The 22,328-nt window shown below is 44.0% G+C and overlaps 1 protein-coding gene and 1 pseudogene across 3 annotated transcripts in view; one reads left to right on the forward strand and one right to left on the reverse strand.

Annotated features, from left to right (window-relative positions):
• Positions 1-4,926: 4,926 nt before the first annotated feature.
• On the reverse strand, positions 4,927-5,011 carry LOC116534961 (annotated as a pseudogene).
• A 1,849-nt stretch (positions 5,012-6,860) lies between these two features.
• TENT4B (terminal nucleotidyltransferase 4B) overlaps positions 6,861-22,328 on the forward strand; it is a 76,874-nt gene continuing 61,406 nt past the window's right edge. For 2 of the 3 annotated variants that reach the window (XM_032255683.1, XM_032255682.1), the window contains exon 1: positions 6,862-7,544. In XM_032255683.1, the coding sequence (XP_032111574.1) occupies positions 6,913-7,544 (632 nt within the window). In that variant the 5' untranslated portion in view covers positions 6,862-6,912. Of the gene's footprint in view, positions 7,545-22,328 lie in introns of all 3 variants that reach the window. The other variant, XM_032255684.1, reaches the window with a different exon arrangement.

Raw genomic sequence — 22,328 nt, forward strand, 5'->3', positions numbered from 1 at the left:
TTTTTTTTGTATTTTTAGTAAAGACGGGGTTTCACATGTTGACCAGGATGGTCTCGATCTCTTGACCTCATGATCCACCCGCCTCGGCCTCCCAAAGTGCTGGGATTACAGGCTTGAGCCACCGCGCCCGGCCAAGGATTTTTTTTTTTTTTAGAGACAGGATCTCTGTTGCCCAGGCTAAAATGCAGAGGTATGATCATAGCTCATTGAAGCCTTGAACTCCTGGTCTCAAGCAATCCTCCCACCTCGGCCTCCCACAGTGCTGGGATTACAGGCTTGAGCCACCATGCTTGTCTTGTAGTTAAAATTTTGAGGAATCAAAAGTTATATGCCAGCCAGGTGTGGTCGCTGACACCTGTGATCCAAACATTCTGGGAGGCCGAAGTGGGAGGACTGCTTGAACCCAGACATTTAAGACCAACCTAGGCAATATAGCAAGACCCCATCTCTACAAAAAACAAAAAGTTAGGCAGGCTTGGTGGCACACATCTGCAGTCCCAGCTACTCAGGAGGCGGAGGCAGGAAGATTACTTGAGCTCAGGAGGCTGAGACTGCAGTGAGTCATTATCATGCCACTACATTCCAGCATGGGTAACAGAGTAAGACTGTGCTGTGGTGGCTCACACCTGTAATCCAAGCACTTTGGAGGCCAAGGCAGGCGGATCACCTGAGGTCGGGAGTTCAAGACCAGCCTGACCAACATGGTGAAACCCTGTCTTAAAAAAAAAAAAAGAAAATCAAAAAAAGAAGAAGAGAAAAAAAAAACCTGTGCCTTTAAAAAAAAAAAAGTTAAAAAAACTAAAAAAATTTAAAAAAGAAAGAAATACAAAACAAAACAAAATAGTTATATGCCAATTTTCTTTCTTTGTTTTTTCCATAATATTCTTGGAGTAATATGCCGATTTTGAACTGTGCTGCTAGGGTCATTGCCCCAACCCTGAGTAGTTCAAGGGTTAACTGTACATTTTTGTGTATGCAAAATACCCAACTGTTTTACTTTGGGCTGCATAATTCTTATTTCTTTAAAATTTTTTTATTCTTAAAATTGATGGGGTGCACAGGCTGGTCTCTAGCTCTTAGGCTCAAGGGGTCCTCCCACCTTTGCCTCCCCTGTAGCTATGACAGGTTTGTGCCAGCATGTCCAGGGAGCTGAATGATTTTTTTTTTTTTTTAAATGGGTCTCACTCTGTCACTCAGGCTTGAGTGCAGTGTCATGATCTTGGCTCATTGCAACCCCCACCTTCCAGGCTCAAGTGATCCTCCAACCTCAGCCTCCCGAGTAGCTGGGACTGCAGGCACAAGCTACCATGTCCGGCTAATTTTTTGTATTTTTAGGAGAAACAACATGTTGTCCAGGGAGGTATCGAACTTCTGGGCTCATGCAATCTGTCCACCTAGACCTCCAAAAGTGCTGGGATTACAGGGATGAGCCACCGCGCTCGGCCCAAGCTGAATGATTTTTAAGGTACCTTCCAGAAGACATGCTTTATGATTCTATACCACGGCACACATCTGACACTCAATCACAGTGCCTCATCATGTTGTGCACAGAGCACGTTCCTGACCCAGGGCCTTGGTGTTTGCCGTCCCCTCTGTCTAAAGGACCATTCCTTAGATGGTCACAGCCTACTCCTTTGCTTACAGCTCGGCTCAAATATCGCTTCCTCAGAGCAGCCTTCCCTGATTAGCCCATCTAAAAATAGCATATTGTCACTGTCCTTTAGCCTGCCTTCTTTTTCTTCATCACATTTACCACTGTCTGACTTTATAGGCTTTCCTTGCTCACTGGCAAACTAGGTCTACCAGGGCAGAGACCTTATCAGCATTGTTCGTTGCTGTATCCCCAGAATCTGGCATCGAATAGTTGCTCAAGACCATATTTATTAAATTAATTGAATGAATTGCAATTTAAGTTTAAATATTTACTTCTTTTTGCCTCTTCAACCAGACAGGACATTCATGGAAGGCAGCCAAAGGCCCTGGTTGCTTATTTATCTTCTCTAAAGCAATTAGCTCAATTCTGCATGGATGATAGACATTCAACCAAAATTTGCTGAAGGCCTTGAAACAAGGATAAGTTACAGAGCTATCCAAGATGCGTTCTTTCCAGGTGAATGAGCACAGTACTGCCTTGTCGTTTTTTGAGACAGTCTCCCTCTGTTGCCCAGGCTGGAATTCAGTGGCACGATCTCAGCTCACTGCAACTTCTGCCTCCTGGGTTCAGGTGATTCTCCTGCCTCAGCCTCCAAAGTAGCTGGAATTACAGACACATGCCACTATGCCTGGTTAGTTTTTTGTACTTTTGGTAGAGATGGGGTTTCACCATGTTGGTCAGGCTGATCTTGAACTTCTGACCTCAAGTGATCTGCTCACTTCGGCCTCCCAAAGTGCTGGAATTTTAGGCGTGAACCACTGCGCCTGGCCATAAAGTTATTTATATATATTTTTTTTCTATAGAGGTGAGGTCTTGCCATGTTGCCCAGGCTGGTCTCCTGAGCTCAAGCAATGTGCCCACATTGGCCTCCAGAAGTGCTGGAAGTACAGGCTTGAGCCACTGCACCCAGCCTACAAACTATTTTTATGTACGTTAACTCATTTTGTCATTTTGCCAATACTTTAGTAGTTCTTAACCTTTGCCTGAGGAAATCAGTACTCAAATATAACAAGTGAAATTTCTTGCATATGCTATTACTAATTTTGAGTACCTTGAAAAATCTTAGATATTAGTGGTGTTTAATGTGTTCCAGAACATCTGAATAAATCTTTTATTTTTTTGAGATGTGATCTCGCTGTCACTCAGGCTGGAGTGCAGTGGTGCAATGTTGGCTCACTGCAACCTCTGCCTCTTGGGTTCAAGAGATTCTCCTGCCTCAGCATCCCAAGTAGCTGAGATCACAGGTGTGTGCCACCACGCCTGGCTAATTTTTGCACTGTTGGTCGAGATGGAGTTTCACCACGTTGGCCAGGCTGGTTTCGAACTCCTGACCTCAAGTGATCCATCTGCCTTGGCCTCCCAAAGTGCTGGGATTACAGGCATGAACCATCGCACCTGGCCAATAATGTTTAGTTTTTTGAGCTTTCCATTTTTCTTGTTTGAATTAAAAAGAAGAATGTTTCCCCAATCTTGTGTCTTGAGATTGAATTTTTTTTAAATTTCTTATTAAATTCTTTTTTTGTTGTTGTTAATTTTAGAGCCAGGGTCTTGCTATATTGCCCAGACTGGTCTCAAACTTCTAACCTCAAGCCACCCTCCCCCGTCAACCTCCCAAAGTGCTGGGATTATAGGTGTAATCCACTATGCCTCTCCTGAATTTTTTTTTTTCAAGCAGAATTTAAGGAAATAGATTTAAAATTATTACCTTTATTTCCTTTTCTTCTCTTTTGAGACAGAATCTTGCTGTGTTGCCCATGCTGGTCTTGAACTTCTGGGCTCAACCAATCTTCCTTCCTCAGCCTTCCAAAGTACTGGGATTACAGGCGTAAGCCACTACGCCCAGTCATTTTTATTTCTGAGACAGGATCTCGCTCTGGCTGGAGTGCAGTGGCACAAACATGGCTCACTGTAGCCTCAACCTCCTGGGCTAAAGCCATACTCCCACCTCAGCCTCCCCGGTAGTTGGGACTGCAGGCACCCCTCCTCCAAGCACACCTAACTTTTAATTTTCATTTATTTGTTTACTTTTTTTTTGAGATGGAGTCTAGGTCTGTCACCCAGTCTGGAGTGCAATGGCACGATCTTGGCTCACTGCAACTTCTGCGTCCTGGATTCAACTGATTCTCCTGCCTCAGCCCTGAGTAGCTGGGATTACAGGCATCCACCACCATGCCCAGCTAATTTTGTATTTTCAGTAGAGACAGGGTTTCTCTATGTTAATCAGGCTGGTCTCGAACTCCTGACTTCAGGTGATCTGCCTGCCTTGGCATGTCAAAGTGTTGGGATTATAGGCATGAGCCACTGTGCCTGGCTGAGATTGAATTTTTAAAACAAATATGAAGTTATCAAACAAAATCTATTTCTATACAATGTTTTATTTTTGTCAGTGTGAATAACATAAAAAATACTGCTACTTATTTTCCTAGCTATGTAATAATTTGTATATAGCAAATTTCATTCAGAGAAAACATTCTTCTTTTTCTTTCTTTTTTTTTTTTTTTTTTTTGAGACAGTTTCACTCTTGTTGCCCAGGCTGGAGTACAATGGCAGTATCTCAGCTCATGCAACCTCTGCCTCAGCCTCCCAAGTAGCTGGGATTATAGGCATGGACCACCATGCCCCGCTAATTTCATAGTTTTAGTAGAAATGGGGTTTCTCCATGTTGGTCAGGCTGGTCTGGAACACCCGACCTCAGGTGATCTGCTTGCCTTGGCCTCCTAAAGTGCTGGGATTACAGGCGTGAGCAACTGTACCCGGCCAGAGAAAACTTTTAATACTGATTTACAGTAAAGCAGCAGCAAAAATCAAATAGAATGAAACAAAATTCCAAAGAATTTTTTTTGTTTCTTTTGGTGGATAGGAAGTAGGATTTATTAGTGAGTATTAAGAGAGGGCAGCACAGTAGAAGCCCTCAAAGTACAGGGCACGCCATTTGTGCAGAGGGCCACAATGGGGATGTACTTAACGCCACGGCCATCTGGGATGAGCCACTTCTCAGCCACCATGTCTTCAAATTCATCAGCATTGAACTTGGTGAAGCCCCACTTCTTTGAGATGTGGATCTTCTGGAGGCCAAGGAACTTGAACTTGGCCCTGTGCAGGGTCCTCAATCACATGCTCCTTGTTCTGCAGCTTAGTGCCAATGGACATGATAACTTGGCCAATGTGAACCCTGGCCAGTGTCCTGGGGCTTTCCAAAGGCACCGTGAATACCTCTCTGGAGGCTACATTGGGGTAGTGCAAGGTCAGAGACAGGAACATACATCTGAAAGGCCTATCTCCAAGGTCCCTTAGAGCAGCCAATACAAGAAACAGGCTGCACACACTACCAAGGAAGCTGCTGTTTGCAGCTGAATGGTCTTCGTGTGTTTTCCATATGTTATGGTCATACTATGTATTCTTTTAACAACAACAACAACAACAGATAAGGACAGGCGTGGTGGCCCACCCCTTGTAATCCCAGCAGTTTTGGAGTCTGAAGTGGGAGGATCGCTTAAATCCAGGAGTTCCAGACCAGCCTGCGCAACGCAGAGACTTCGTCTGTATGCCGTATTGACGCGCGCCTGTAGTCCAGGCTACTCAGAGGCTGAGGCAAGAGGATCGCTTGAACCCGAGTCGCGGAGCCTGCAATGAGCTGTGATCGAGTCACTGAACTCCAGATGACAGACCAAGATTTAGTCTCAAAAGGAGAAAGGTAGAGCGATACTTAGTTCTTTGGTAAATAGTTTTTCATTATTTGGCATAAAAACTTTCCAGGATATTGAGCTCCCAAAATAGAAGGCCAATATCAGGCATCAGAGACTTGTTCTGGACTTTGGACCAACCTTAAAGGGCACGCAAAAAAGCTGTTCACTTACTCTTTTTGTTTCTTGATATAAAATGCTTAACATTCCCCTTTCCTTGTCTTTTTAACTAGAGACTGGAAAGATATGCAAATAACCACCTAGTGGACAGTGTCTGCTGATGTTAACAATATGATCTTCATTTTAGGCTTAAAAGGTTTGGGGTTTTCTTAAAATTTAATGCTGAACTCAGGAGAGCTAAGATTGTTGGTGCACCTTGGGGCAGAAGAGCGTCTTTGCTACACCGCGCAGGAGTGTCAGCTTCTCTGTGCATCTACACGTGTTTGCGTGTGCTCCTGTAAAGTGGGTTGAGTGCGTGGCTGTGGCTTTCAGCCCGTGGCTCACACTCTCAGTCTTAGTGGCCTCCCCCAGGGCTATGCATGGGGGTCAGGTTTCTGTGGCCTCTGGCCGGGGTGAGGGATCCCCCGCGGAACCCTGCGGCTCCCCCACCCCGGCCCGGGGTGCAGCAGGGCGGGACGCAGGCTCTCGCGCAGCCCGCGTCAGGACCCCGGGGCACACGATCGGGCGGGGGGGCGTGTCCCCACCCCACCATAGAAAGTGTTTTAGGTTGTTTTTTAAAAAGAAAGTGTTTTAGAAAGCAGGCAGAAGCCAAGACGTCTGGAAGGGCTGGGAGGGCCGAGGTGGGGCGGCCGCAGGGAGGGGAGGGGCGAGGAGCGGGGCGGCACCTCCCACAACGTGCTCCCGGCGGGGCGGGCGGCAACCTCCTTGCGGTCTCGCGCAGTCTCAGCGCTGGGGAAGCCGAGGCGGAGGAGCCGCGCGCACGTCAGAGGCTCCCAGACGCCCAGGTACGTGGGCCCCCTCCGCGGCCGGCGCAGGGACGGTTGGGTCGGGCGGTTGTAGCCCCGTCGCGCCGCGCCGCGCCGCGGCCTCTGTGACGCACCGCGCGGCCTCCAGGGCTGCTGCGCGGAGCGGCGGGGGCGGGACGAGCGCGGGAGGGCGGGGAGGGGGCGGGGCGGAGCGAGCGGGGCGGAGCCGGCAGAGGCCCCGCCCCGGGGCCGGAGGAGCGAGGACCCTACGGAGCAGGCGCGTCCCGCAGCCGCTGCCGCCGCCGCCGCCGCTGCCGCCGCCGCCGCCGCCGCCGCTGCTGCTCGCCCTTCTGTGAAGCCGCCGCCGCCGCCGCCATTTGCACGGGGACCCCAGTGACAGGGGCTCGGCGGAGGGGCGGAGGGAGGGGGGGAGGGCCCGCGGAGCCCCCGAGGGCGGGAGCGAAGCCGCCGGCGCCGGCCCGGCTCCCTGCGCGATCGCGCAGCCCGCGGCGGGCCCCGAGCAGTAGCAGCGGCAGCGGCAGCGGCAGCAGCAGCAGCAGCCGAGGCCGGGCGTGCGCCTGAGGCGGCGGCGGCGGCGGCGGCCCTGCGGGCGGCCGGGAGGGGCGGGGGCAGCGGCCGCCGCCGTTTGATGGATCCGAGGATCGCCTGGTTCCAGCCAGAGCAGCTCGGACCGTCCAACAGTCTGTGGATGCAGATCTGGGAGACGACCCAGGGGCTGAGGAACCTCTACTTCAACCACCACTGTCACAGCAGCGGCAGCGCGAGCGGCGGCAGCAGCAGCAGCAGCAGCAGCAGCACGGCCACCGGCGGGAGCGGCAGCAGCACCGGCAGCCCCGGCGGCGCGGCCCCGGCCCCGGCCCCGGCCGGCATGTACCGCTCCGGGGAGCGCCTGCTGGGCGGCCACGCGCTGCCCGCGGAGCAGCGGGACTTCCTGCCCCTAGAGACGACCAACAACAACAACAACCACCACCAGCCTGGGGCCTGGGCCCGCCGAGCGGGCTCCTCGGCGGCCTCGTCTCCCTCGGCGGCCTCATCCCCGCACTCCTCGGTCGCCGTCCCCGCTGCCGATCCTGCTGACCCGGCCTCGGGCAGCAGCAACAAGAGGAAGCGCGACAACAAGGCCAGCACGTACGGACTCAACTACAGCCTGCTGCAGCCCAGTGGCGGGCGAGCCGCGGGGGGCGGCCGAGCTGACGGCGGCGGGGTCGTGTACAGCGGGACCCCGTGGAAACGGAGGAACTACAACCAGGGAGTCGTGGGGTGAGTGCTGGCCCTGCGGCCCGGTGGCCTGGCGGTGTGGACGCGCAGCCGGGCACACGCCCACAGAGGAGGGATGCGGGGGTCTGGGAGCGGCCACCCCCACCGCCTGCTTTCGCTGCTGGTGCAAGATGGGCTGCTGGCCATCCCCCGCCGCCAGCCGTTCACCCCTTTCCCCAAGCCACCTTAGCTGTCCCCACCCTCCACCCTACTGCCTCCCTTAGTCGTCCACACCTTCCTCTCCTCCCTCTTAATCGTCCACACTTTCCCCAGGTCCCTCCTTTATCCATTCACTCTCCTCCCATCCCCCTTAGTGAAACACATAAACCCCTCCAGACGTCCCCTCCAGCCCTCCACACCTTTGTCCCCATCATCACAATTCAAGATGAGGCCGCTTAGTACTGGCATATCATTCATTCCCTGAGAACATTGGTGTGCGAGTGTTTTTGGATGGTGCAGGACCCGGAGGTGCTTTCCTTGCCAAGAATAGAAACATCCAGAATGCTCCTCCCCCTCCCCCAGTCCCAGACAGCAATCGTGTCAGCCCTGTAAGGCATCGCCTGCTCTTGACCCTTTGGCCCATCTTTTTATATTTATTTATTTTTTAAATTCCTATGTTACAGATGTCCTGTCTGTCGAGAGGGTGGCTTGAGATGGGTGACCGCTAAGTTTAGGCTGGTAAAGATGGTGAGCTCTTCTTCTGAGGCCCTGATAGAACTTTCCAGGAGTTCATGGTCCGCGGTTTCAGCTTCTCACTGTAAAGTTGTCATCCTGGCACAGCAGCCAATGCTTTTCATTCTAGGGGTTAGAGATTTATGCTAATGAGTGAATGTTGCACCACTGGTGACTTTCTGTTTAAAGTTCAGCTCTTACAAAATGGAATCTTACCTGACCCCTAGTGAATTATGTACATAAGCAGGGAATGTTTCCAGCTAGATCTCCCTTCAGAAGAGTCTCTGTGCTGGAATAGGTTACTGAGTCTTACTTGTTTTGCAAAGCTTTGGGTCGTGTGTGTGTGTGTGTGTGTGTGTGTGTGTGTGTGTGTGTGTTTTGTTTGAGTAGGGAGAACTGGCTTTCAAATTGCTTTTCATTTTTCAGGTTCTGTTTTACATTGAGGGCTTTGGGATGCAAATGAAATTACCAATTAGTAATCCCATGTGAACCTTTTCCTGGATTTATTCATTCAGATCTGCCCTGCTTTGGCTGAGAGAGTGAGTTCTGTGTACCTTTTTGAAGGTCTGGGAAAAATGAGTTGGTGGGTTCCATCTGCTTCCAGTGGGCTGGTGTCTGCTCTATGCTACTATTACAACTCCCACCTTTTGTGGAAAATGCAGTCAAACGTTTTGGGACTGGTGCTATGGTACATGTCAAACCTGCCCTCACATTCCAGAAAGGGAACCCTTTTAGTGTTGAGTCCTCTGTTACTAAGCTTCAAGGGCGCTCTCCATGGTCATCACGTTTTGTTTTATTAAAGGCTTGTGGTTCCATCCTGTTAGCATTTCCAAGTCTAAGCGTAAACCTGTGGTTTAGTGACAAGCAATTGATGTTAAGGAGTTCTGGTAGTTTCATTTCACAGGAGTAAGTTCCAGTTAAGTAATCACTGTCAACTAAAACCTTGAAGTTCCTTAATTGCATTTTACCTCTTTGTATGTGTCTAGATATAAGTCCAAGATGCTTATTTTTTGATAAATTAGAAATTGTCCTCTCCTCTACTTGGTATTTAATGCAGAAGATACTCTAAAAGGTTCATATTTGTACTTAGATAGAAGCAAGATGTTCTTGTTCCTGATTCAAATATATTGCCCTCAAAGGGATTAGGAGAGGAATTTTCATTTCCCAGAGGGATTACTGTTTAAAAACTGATTGTAAACCTCTTTAAAAACTGCTTATCACTTCACCAGATTTTCCATTCTTTTGCCTCCTCCTTTAGAGGATGTCAGTAGTTAAATTTTTTTAAAAGAAATTTTCAATTCTGAGACCTCCTAGTTTCAAAAAATACATTAAACAGTTCCCAAGAGTATTAAGAGTGTCTGGGTGCTTAGAAATTCTTGCTTTGATTCATGTATCCTGATTTCTTTCTTTCTTTCTTTTTTTTTTTTTTTTTTTTTTTTGAGACAGTTTTGTTCTTGTTGCCCAGACTGGAGTGCAATGGCACCATCTCGGCCCACTGCAACTTCTGCCTCCCGGCTTCAAGTGATTTTCCTGCCTTGGCCTCCTAAGTAGCTGGTATTACAGGTGTGTGCCACCATGCCCGGCTAATTTTATATTTTTAGTACAGATGGGGTTTCTCTATGTTGGTCAGGCTGGTCTTGAACTCCTGACCTCAAGTGATCTGCCTGCCATGGCCTCCCAAAGTTCTGGGATTATAGGTGTGAGCCACGGCACCTGGCCTCATGAATTCTGATTTCTTCTTTTTCTTTTCTTTTTTTTGAGACACGGTTTCACTCTGCTGCCTAGGCTGGAGAGCAGTGACGTGATCATAGCTCACTGTAGCCTCTAACTCTTGGGCTCAAGTGATCCTCCTGCCTCAGCTTCCTGGAGTAGCTGGGACTATAGGCACATGTCACCATGCCTACCTAATTTTTTTATGTATACTTTTTGTAGAGATGGAGCCTCTATATGTTGCCCAGGCTGGTCTTCAACTGGCCTCAAGCAGTCCTCCCACCTTGGCCTTCCAGAGTGCTGGGATTACAGGAATGAGCCACCATTCTTGGCCAGTATCTTTATTTCTTAACCTTAGTAGGAAGTTTTTCTGTTTTTAATACGGGTATTTAAAGAAAGTCTGAATTCAGAGTACACCTTGATGTTATGCTGTTCTAAGATTAAATATGCTAAAACTATGACCGTTGTTTTCTGAATTCTTTTTTTTTTTTTTAAATTTTATTTATTTATTTATTTATTTATTTTAAAAGATGGGGTTTCACCATGATGGCCAGGCTGGTCTTGAACTCCTGACCTCAGGTGATCCACCCACCTCGGCCTCCCAAAGTGCTGGGATTACAGGCGTGAGCCACAGCACCTGGCCCCGTTTTCTGAATTCTTAAGGTGTGACTGATAGTTAGCTAATAGGTTAACACATTGTGGTGGTCCTTGGCCTCTGAACTGACAGTGCAGATAGGGAGAGGAGACCAGAAAGCATGTGAAAAATGGATTAAAACTATGGGACAGCTATTCAGTCTCTCGCAGCTGTCTTTTGTGTTTTTTGCTTCAACCAAACTGGTTGACTTATTCAGAATGCTGACCTCTTGCATTGCCTAAGTCCTTGATGTTTTTGGTTTCTCCTCTGAATTCCCAAAGGTACTCACTTCATGCTCTTAATATAGCCCATTTATGTTTAACTTTCTTTTTATTATGTGTTCCCTCTTACACATGACATGGACATTTCTTTAATATGTAGAGTAAGATATTAGACTTTATCCTAAGGTCTTCTTCAAAACAAAACTCTCTTGGCCTTACCATCTCAGACTTCTTCATGTACCCATAGACCCATAGATTTTGTTTGCTTTTAAAAATTATTTATTTTTTATTATTTTTAAATTTTAATTTATTGAGACAGGGTCTCGCTCTGTTGCCCAGGCTGGAGTGCAGTGGTGTGATCTCAGCTCACTGCAACCTCTGCCATCCACATGCCTCAGCATCCCAAAGTGTTGGGATTATAGGTGTGAGCCACCGTGCTGCCCTAAATTTACTAAAAAAATTTTTTTGAAACAGGGTCTTGTTCATCACTCAGGCAGGAGTGCAGTGGCGTGGTTATGGGTCACAGCACCTTGACCTCCCAGGCTCAAGGGATCTTCCCACCTCAGTCTCTTTAGTAGCTGGGACTATAGGCAAGTGCCACCGCACCTGGCTCATTTTCGTATTTTTTGTAAAGATAGGGTCTGGCCACGTTGCCCATACAGGCCTACAACTCCTAGACCCAAGTGATCTTCCTACCCTGGTGTTGCAAAATGTTGGGATTACAGGTATGAGTCACCATGCCTGGCCTTTTATTTTTATGTATTTGTGTATTATTATTATTATTTTTTGAGACAGAGTCTTGTTTTCTCACCCAGGCTGGAATACGGTAGCACAATCTTGGCTCACTACAACTTCTGCCTCCTGGGTTCAAACAATTCTCCTGCCTCAGCCTCCTGAGTAATTGGGGTTACAGGCGCCTGCCATCATGCCCAGCTAATATTTGAATTTTTTGTAGAGATGGGGTCTCACCTTGTTGGCCAGGCTGGTTTTGAACTCCTGATCTCAAGTGATCCGCCTGCCTTGGCTTCCCAGAGTGCCAGGATTACAGACATGAGCCACTGCACCTGGCCTGGCCTTTTATGTTTTAAGTTGCTTCCACTGATTCTCTTTCTTGGGCGTTGCTCCCCTCCAGGACTGGCTATGGTGTAGGATGCTGTCCACCTGCTCCTGCTTGTCCATGAAAACAAGCCATACAGTCTTTTTTCTTGAAATGTTTAATTGTTGATCACTGTGGAGAAAGAGGGGATGGCAAAAAGTAGCAAACACAGAGAACTTGCAGAACTTGGTCTTGAGCCCTGGGTCCAGAAACTTCTTGTGGAAGGTGCTTGGTGTTTGTCCAAGCCCATGAGGATAGGTTTCTGTTGGCTGCACTGCCAGATCTGTAGATGCTTTTTTAAGGCTTGGATGACTTGTTCAAAACAATGTTTTGGAGTACAGATTTGGCTGTGGGGACATCAAGACCTTGTTGGGAAACTTGGGTTTAAAGTATAATTTCTTTAACTAGGCTGGTGGGAATGGGGATGTGAAGGGAGAATGAATGTGAGAGGCATTGCAGGGTAAGGATGGAGAGGACTCATTCCTTAAATGGATTTAATAATCACATCATAGCTTTGAACTTGAGTGACTGGGGAAATACTAGTGGGTTTTTTTTTTTTTTTGGAAATAAGGGCTAGAAGTACTGTTGGTTTGGGGAAGAAGATAGTAGGGAGATGTATAGGTGGATATGCTAGTGGGGAGCTGAGATTTGGAGGGCTGAGATGTAGTGCTGCTCGCTGCTGTGGGGCAGCATCCTCCTGTATGTGCCATCCTCTGGTGCCCGTTGTTCGCCGTCTCACAGTAAGCCCAAGATGTTCATGCCTTTCTTTAGCACTGCATTATGGCTTATCTCTGCTTGTTTTTCTTTTCTTTCTTTTTTTTTTTTTTTTTTTTTTTCTCAGACGGAGTTTCACTCTTGTTGTCCAGGCTGGAGTGCAGTGGCATGAACGTGGCTCACTGCAACCTCCACCTCCCAGGCTTAAGTGATTCTCCTGTCTCAGCCTACCAAGTAGCTGGGATTACAGGCATGCACCACCATGCCTGGCTAATTTTGTATTTTCAGTAGAGACGGGGTTTCTCCATGTTGGTCAGGCTGGTTTCAAACTCCTGATCTCAGGTGATCCGCCCACCTCAGCCTCCCAAAGTGCTGGGATTACAGGCGTGAGCCACCACGCCCAGCCTCTTTTTTTTTTTTTTTTTTTTTTTTTTGAGATGGAGTTTCGCTCTTGTTGCCCAGGCTGGAGTGCGATGGTGCAGTCTCAGCTTACCACAACCTCTGCCTCTCAGGTTCAAGTGATTCTCCTGCCTCAGCTCATGAGTAGCTGGGATTATAGGCATACACCACCATGCCTGGCTAATTTTGTATTTTTAGTAGAGATGGGGCTTCTTCATGTTGGTCAGGCTGGTCTTGAACTCCTGACCTCAGCAGATCTGCCCGCCTCGGCCTCTCAAAGTGCTGGTATTACAGGCGTGAGCCACCATGCCAGGCCTGTCTCTGCTTATTTCTACACAATATCATCAATGGGATTGGTGTTACTGCTGGGCTCCAAAGTAATCAGACAGATAAAAGTAGATTGAATTTGAAAGAATTTAGAGGCCTCGTTCCAAGTGATTTGTGCTATGTTTAATTTCTGCGCATTTGCAAATATAGCCCACAGTATTTCTTAGTGAACTGGAACCTTCAGGTTATTGAATTTTACTGATTTGGGTACTGAAATGTGCTTTTAAAAAGACATTAGGTTTTCTGTAGTGTAGATTTTACACTAACAGTATAATTCATATTTAAGAATGTCCCAAAATTTAGTATACTGTGTTTAATGAACTTAACTTCCTTTACTTTGATTTATTGATTGATTGCAACAGAGTCTTGCTCTGATGCCCAGGCTGGAGTGCAGTGGTGTGATCTTGGCTCATTGTAACTTCGACCCTTCTGGGTTCAAGTGATTCTCCTGCCTCAGCCTCCTGAGTAGCTGGGATTATAGGTACCCACCACCACACTGGCTAATTTTTGTATTTTTAGTAGAGATGGGGTTTTACCATGTTGGCCAGGATGGTCTCAGACTCCTGACCTCAAGTGATCTGCCTGCCTCAGCCTTCCAAAGTGCTGAGATTACAGACATGAGCCACCGTGCCTGGCCACTAACTTAACTTTCATTCCACAATTTCCATCTTTTATCCAAAATCTGAGATCAGTGAACAGTCACCATTAACCATGGCATTTCAGTGTTTAGACTTTTTTTTTCCCCCCTTCGTCTTTGTGGATTCTTTTTTTTAAACACTCATGAAGTTTTAACTATTGAAAAGCAAAAAGAAACAGTTAGTGACTTTTTGGAGTCTGTCTACCCAGTGGTCACACAAAAGGCTTAGTACATTACAGGAAAGATAGGATGGGAAAGGGATACTGGAAAATTCTAAGTCAGGGATGGGGGTGTGTATTAGAAAAATTCTGATCCTGGTGTGCCAGATGGCCTTATATCTCAACTTATTCTGTGAAATTCCTGCCAACAAATTATAGTGTAGAAGCATAGAAGGGTCCATGGGAACAGAATTTAAAGGCTCCCTTGGTAATACTGAACTGGTCAGATGGTCCTTATTTGTTGGTTCTCAAACAACCTGTGTTATGAATATCACAGGAAGGGTATAGACATCATGTTAATGGTTAGCTACTCTTGCACCTGCTGAAGCTGAGAAAATTAAAGTCACTTTTTCTGTGGAAAGTAGAAAATCAAGCTTTTGTATGATTTCACACAGCTTTCTATTCTCTCTTCTGTTGACTCTGTTAAAAGGAACATTTAGTGGTGGAAACTATTTCAGGATCACACCCACGACACTAGAGACTATATTAATCACTTACACACACATAGGTATAGAGTAATCTTGAAGGGACTGTAGGCCAAAGGTGATTTTTTTTTTTGAAGAATTAGAGACCAGTTACCAGCACCCGGTATTTTGTGTTTCCTACAGAGCTGACTATACAGCCTAGACTCTGATGAGGAATTCAGAGGATGGCCAGTAGAATGTTCTTTCCACCCCAGAATACTTGTTAGGGACTCAGCTGCCGTGGAATGCCAAAAAGGCTTCAAGTTTGTTTGGCTATTCTTAAGATTACATGTAATTATTTTTTTGTAAGAGATTATATATATTCAAGTTGATGGGTTTGAGCTAGACTGTTCCTTAATTTGGAACCACACAGCAGATGATACATTTATTTCCATCTGATAAGTTACTTGATGATGTAAACGACATTTGAGTTAAAGATTTTTGGGAAAAAAGCTGAATGTTGAGCCATTTACGTTGTGTGATTGTTCCATATTCACTTGGACAATTTTGTCTGAAAACAATCTTACCAGGTGCACAAGAGAGTTCACATAATATTTGGTAATTAAATTGAGGAATTTGGCCGGGCGCGGTGGCTCACACCAGTAATCCCAGCACGTTGGGAGGCTGAGGTGGGTGGATCAAGAGGTCAGGAGATCAAGACCATCCTGGCCAACATAGTGAAACCCCGTCTCTACTAAAATACAAAAAGTTAGCCGGGCGTGGTGGTGCGCGCCTATAGTCCCCGCTACTCGGGAGATTGAGGCAAGGGAATCACTTGAACCCTGGAGGCTGAGATTGCAGTGAGCTGAGATCGCACCACTGCACTCCAGCCTGGTGACAGAGACCCTGTCTCAAAAAAAGAAAAATTGAGGAATTCTAGCTCAAGACATGCTTTTTTTTTTTTTTTTTGCTGAAATAGTTGTATATATTTAGTGCAGAAACCTGTGTTTCCAAATTATCTAATGTAATAAAAGTTTCAATAAAATGGAAGCCTTTATTACCATGTTTCAAATGCTATGCTAAACGTTTTCCATTTGTTATTATATTAACCCCCTCATACATAACCCTGCTAATTTTTTTTTTACTTTCTATTTTGATATAATTACATATTCATAGGAAGTTGTGAAACATAGTACAGAGAGCCAGTGTTCCCTTTACCAAGTTTAATCTTAATGGTAATATCTCATACAAGTATAGTTTAATGTCAAGAACCAGGAAATTGTCATTGTTACAATCCATAAGCCTTTTTTAGATTTCACCATTTCCACATGTATTTGTGTGTATGCATAATTATATGCAATTTTATCATGTGTAGATCAGTATAGTCACTTTAACAGTCTATAGTTCTATATACAGAACTACTCCATCACCTCAGGGCTCCCTATGTTACCGCTTTATAGCTGCATGCACCCTTCCAGCAACCACTAATCTGTTCTGCATCTCTGTAATTTTGCCATTTTGAGAATGTTATATAAATGGAATCATATAGAATGTAACTTTGGCTTTTTATTTTACCATAATTCCTTTGAGAGTCATCCAATTTCTTTTTACTATTGAGTAGTAGTCCATAGTATGGCTGAGCCACACGATTTGTTTAACCATTTATTTGTTGAACGAACGGTTTCCAGTTTTTCGACTATTACAAATAAAGCTGCTATAAACATTCAAGTATATAGATGTTTTTATGTGAATATGAAGTTTTCATTTTGGGGGAATAAATGCCCAAATATTTGGATCACATGGTAAGTGCATTTTTGGTTTGTTTGTTTGTTTGTTTGTTTTTTAAAGACGGGGTTTCACCATGTTGGTCAGGCTGGTCTTGAACTCCCGACCTCAGGTGATCTGCCCACCTTGGCCTCCAACGTGCTTGGATTACAGACATGAGCCACTATGCCCAGCCACATTTTTGGTTTTTAGAGAAACTGCTAAACTATTTATTTTCTAGAATGACTATATCCTCTTATATTCCTACCAACAATGTGTAAGTTATCCAGTTTCTCTGCATCCTTTGCTAGCATTTAGTGTTAACACTTTTATTTGAGCGATTCTAATATGTGTAGTGATAACTTTTTATGCCTAATCATATTAACCAATAAAAATAGGCTTATCTAATTTTAACTTTTTATATTTTAAAGCATCTTGGTGGTATTGAACTTTCTCAATGAGAAATCTCTAAAATTATTACTTGAAAGGCTTTAATTTTCAAGTTTTTCCTTGGTTTTACTCTTAGCAGTATCATTTTAACTTTTTTTGTCTTTGAAATAATTTTTAGTGTTTCCTTTACATGTTGCTTTTTCTTAGAAACTAGTTATTAGCATGAAGTAGATCTTTAGTCACATTTTCTAAAAACATAAGAAAGTAAAACTGCGGAGTTTATTTCAAAATTGAGAGTCCCGTCTTTTCATAGGAGGATAGTTTATATTCTGTTGGCTTGGCTATATTTTAGGGAATAAACCTGTGGTTAGTGGTTTGTTGGTGCTGGTGGTAAAGTTTTCTTACAGTATTTTTATACCTGAATAATACTTTTAGACTCTATAGAATAGATACTTGATCTTCAAATCTATCCTGAAATAAATTGTTTCATCTAAACAGCTTTGTGAACTGAGAACTGGGACTTGGTCCCTTAATTTTCCCTTACTGGCCCTTTGTAGCCCCTGTTTCGATTTTGTCAAAGTAACCTATCTCTTAGCACTGTCAGGTATTGTACATTCCTGCCAAAGCAAGAATAGGAATACATAGGATTATATTTTAATTCTAGAATTAGTTGACTTTTGGCTAATTTCCAGAAACTTGGAGTTAATAAAGTGCTAGTGATAAAGTTTGAAATTTTAGTCTTTGTTCTTTGAAGTTATTCACCCTTTATTTTCTTGTTTGTTTGTGGTGTTTATACCACTGTCCCTAAATACACCTAAACGAAAGGAAGAAAAATATCCCTTGCAATATACTACTACTAGGATATAATTTCTGTTAACAGTTTGATGTAAATATTTTTTGACTTTTTAATGTTTATATATATGTATATAAATTTTTATCAATATGGACTCTTACTGTGGGCATAATTTTACTGTTTTTAAAGGTTGGGTTTTATTTGTTTATTTTATTTTATAGAAATGGGATCTCACCATTTGGGCTGGTTTTGAACTGCCGGTCTCAAGCAACCTTTCCATCTCAGCATCCCAGAGTATTTGGTTTACAGGCATGAGCCCATCCTGTTTGTTGTTGTTGTTTAAATAAAATAAATGTATTTTCTTACAGTCTGGAGGCCAGAACTTAGAACTGGTTTTCAGTCTAATTTTTTTTTTTCTTCTTTGGGAAAAGAGCAATAGAATATTGTGGCTATCCTTTTTTGACTTAAAAAGTCTGTACTGGACTGGGCAAGGTGGCTCACCTGGGATTTACTGCCTGTTTTCCTGGCACTTTGGGTGGCTAACGCAGGTGGATTGCTTGAGTCCAGGAGTTCGAGAGCAGCTTGGGTGATGTGGTGAAACCCAGTCTCTACCAAAAAAAAAAAAAAAAAAAGTAATCAGGCATGGTGGTGGCATGCCCTTGTAGTCCCAGCTACTTGGAAGGCTTAGCTGGGAGGATCTCTTGAGACCAAGAGGCAGAGGTTGCAGTGAGCTAAGTTCATGCCACTGCACTCCAGCCTGGGTGACAGAGCAAGAACCCGTCTGAAAAAAAGTTTTTTAATTTATTTTTTCTTTTTTTCGTTACGTTCCATTAATTTAATGTACCTTAATTTATCTTTAACTATTTCTTTTTGACCATTTTGTTTCTTTTCATTTGTTAAGACGGGCATTAAGCTGAGCCTTTGCCCCAGACAGCATTATTTCTTTTATGTCAGCAGAATATGCATGTGATGAAATTAAAATTAGAAGGCAGAAAAGGTTATCCTTTATTTTTCTATTTATTTTTGAGATAATAATTCAGATACCATAAATTTAACCCTTTGAAAGTATACAATTCAGTGGTTTTCGTATATTAGAAGGTTGTACAACTATCACAACTATCTAATTCCAGAACATTTTCATCATCCTAGAACTCCGAACCCATTATCACTCCCCAGTCCCTCGCGTCCCCTAACCCTGGCAGCCACATAGAGACTCTGTCTCTGTGGATTTGTTTATTCTGAACCTTTCTTATAAATGAATCATAACAATTTGTGGCCTTTTGTGCTTGACTCCTCAAGCTTAGTACAATGTTTCCAAAGGTTATCTGCATTGTAGCATGTATTGGTACTTCATTCCTTTTTGTGGCCCAGTATTTTATTACGCATATATCTATCTATCTATATATATCTCACATTTTGTTTATCCATTCACATGTAGAAGGACATTTGGGTTGTTTTAATTTTTTGGCTATTATGAATATTATTGCTGTAGACATTCAGGTACAAGTGTTTTTTTGATTTTTTTTTTTTTTTTTTTTTTTTGAGGCAGAGTCTCCCTGTCGCCAGGCTGGAGTACAGTGGGATGATCTCAGCTCACTGCAACCTCTGCCTCTGGGGTTCAAGCGATTCTCCTGCCTCAGCCTCTCGAGTGGCTGGGACTACAGGTGTGCACCCCCATGCCCAGCTAATTTTTTTGTATTTTTAGTAGAAATGGGGCTTCACTATGTTGGCTGAGATGGTCTTGATCTCTTGACCTCCGTTATCTGCACATCTTGGCTTCCCAAAGTGCTGAGATTACAGGCGTGAACGTCTGCGCCTGGCCCATGTACAAGTTTTTATGTGAACATGTTTTCATTTCCCTTGGGTATATACTTAGGTGAGGAATTCCTGGTTACTTTTTAAATTCCAAATTACTTTTTAAAGTGGCTATAACATTTTATATTCTACCAGAAGTGAATGAAATTTCCAATTTCTCCACATACTTGTCAGGACTTTTTGTTTGTTTGTTTGTTTGTTTAGAGACAAAATCTCGCTCTGTTGCCCAGGCTGGAATACAGTAGCACCATCTTGGCTCACTACAATTTCCACCTCCCCAGTTCAAGCTATTCTTGTGCCTCTCAGCCCCCCGAGTAGCTGGGATTACAGGTGTATGTCACCACGCCTAGCTAATTTTTGTATTTTTTGTAGAGACGGGGTTTTGTCGCGTTTGCCAGGCTGGTCTTGAACTCGTGACCTCCAGTGATCCACCTGCCTCTGCCTCCCAAAGTGCTGGGATTACAGGCATGAGCCACCATGCCTGGCCTGCACTTTTTTTTTTTTTTTTTTTTATCATCCGTCTTATTTAATAGCCAACCTAGTGGGTATGAAATAGTGGTTTTTTGTTTGTTTGTTTGTTTTGAGTAGAATCTCTTAAGAAATAAGTGTTTTATTTGTGATTTGGATTGTTAGTAGTGACTAACAATGTCAAACATCTTTACATGAGCTTGTTGGTCATATATATATCTTCTTTGGAGAAATATCTATTCAAATCTTTTGATTATTTATCTTTTTATTGTTGAGCTATAGGAGTTCTTTATTTTATTGTATTTTTTTGAGACAAGATCTTGCTCTGTCACCCACGCTGGAGGGTAGTGGTGCCATCTTGACTCACCACAACCTCTGCCCCCACCCCAGGCTCAAGTGATCCTGCCACCTCAGCATCCCACGGTTGGGACCACAGGCCCATCCCACGATGCCTGGCTAATTTTTTTTGTATTTTAGTATAGACGGAATCTAACCATGTTGCCCAGGCTGGTGTCAAACTCCTGAACTGAAGTAATATGCCCACCTCAAGCTTCCCAAAGTGCTGGAATTAGAGGCATGAGCCACTGTACCTGGCCTATTTTAAATTATTTTAAAGATGAGGTCTCACTTTATCATCCAGGTTGGAGTGCAGTAGTCTGATCATAGTTCACTACCATTTTGGCCTCCTGGGCTCAAACGATCCTCCCGACTCAGCTTTCTGAATGCCTAGAACTGAAGGTATATCGCTACCACACCCAGCTAAAGGAGTTCTTTATATTCTAGGTCAGGGGTGTCCAATCTTTTGGCTTCCCTGGGCCACATTGGAAGAAGAAGAATTGTCTTGGGCCACACATAAAATACACTAACAGTAACGACAGCCAATGAGCTAAAAAAAGAATTACCAAAAAAGCTAATAATGTTTTAAGAAAGTTTATAAATTTGTGTTGGGCCACATTCAAAGCCATCCTGGTCCTCCCTCATGGCCATGGTGGGTTAGATGAGCTTGTTCTAAATGCTAGACTCTTATCAGATGGATGATTTTTAGATATTTATCTCATGCTGTAGGTTTTTTCACTTACTTTTTTTTTTTTAGTTTTTTTTCTTAAATAATTCAACTGATTATAGGCTTTAATTTTTTCATTTTCTTGATAGTGTCTTTTAAAGCACAAAGTTTTGTTTCATTAAGTCTAATTTGTCTATTTTTTCTTGGTTGCTTGTCTTGTATCAGAAACTTGCTATATTTTGTTATGCCAGCAAAAAAAAAAAAAGTCAAAAAAAATAAAACAACTGTTGCTAAATCTAGAATGCTGATGATTTACTTGTAAACTTTGTTTTCTTTGAGTTTTATGGTTTTAGCTCTTATATTTAGGTCTTTGATACATTTTGAGTTTTGTTTTGTTTTAAGACACAGTCTTGCTCTGTAGCACAGGCTTGAGTGCAGTGGCATGATCTTGGCTCACTGCACCCTCTGCCTCCTGGGTTAAAGCAATTCTCATGCTCCAGCACCTGAGTAGCTGGGATTACAGGCATGTACCACCATGCTCGGCTAATTTTTTTATTTTTAGTAGAGAGGGGGTTTCACCATGTTAGTCAGGCTGGTCTTGAACTCCTGGGCTCAAGCAATCCTCTGACCTTGGCCTCCCAAAGTGCTGGGATTATAGGCATGAGCCACTGTGCCTGGTCCATTTTGAGTTCATTTTTAAAATATGATGTGAGGTAGAGGTCCCATTTCATTCCTTTGCCTGTAGGTGTCCAGTTGTCCCAGAACCATTTGTTGAAAAGACTATTCTTTTCGCATTGAGCAACATAATGAGACTCTAGCTCCATAAAAAAATAATTCAAAACAAAACAAAAAACCCAAAATGAATGCAGAAGGAAACAGTTTTTGAGAATTTTGTAGTATTTACTGACTGAATTTGCATTTATATTTACATTCTTTAGCTATTTTTTTCCTTTTGAGTTACTGCTTTTGCCCATTTTTCTTTGGGGGGTGTTTGTCTTTTTCCTATTAATTTGTAAGAAATTTTGCAAATAGACCTTCTCTTCCTGGTTCTTCCTGGAGTCGGGAAAAGCTGGTTGAGAAGGTGAAAAATAAAAAAACAAATAAAAGAAATTTTGCAAATATATACAATTTCTTTCCCTTTTTGTTTTTTGGAGATGGAGTCTTGCTCTTGTTGCCCAGGCTGGAGTGTAATCGTGCGATCTTGGCTCACTGCAGCCTCCCCCTCCTGGGTTCAAGTGATTCTCCTGCCTCCGCCTCTCGAGTAGCTGGGATTACAGGTGCCCGCCACCACACCTGGCTAATTTCTTTGTTTGTATTTTTAGTAGAGACATAGTTTCATCTTGTTGGCTAGGCTGATCTTAAACTTCTGACCTCAGGTGATCCGCCCATTTTGGCCTTCCAAGTGCTGGGATTACAGGTGTGAGCCACTATGCCTGGACCTCCCACATTATTTTGAAGCAAATTCCATATCACATAATTTCTTTCTTTTTTTTTTTTTTTTTTTTTTTTTTTTTTTTTTTTT

This window comes from Sapajus apella, unplaced genomic scaffold, assembly GCF_009761245.1.
Source record: "Sapajus apella isolate SASKATOON/1434 unplaced genomic scaffold, GSC_monkey_1.0 scaffold90, whole genome shotgun sequence".
NCBI lineage: Eukaryota > Metazoa > Chordata > Mammalia > Primates > Cebidae > Sapajus > Sapajus apella.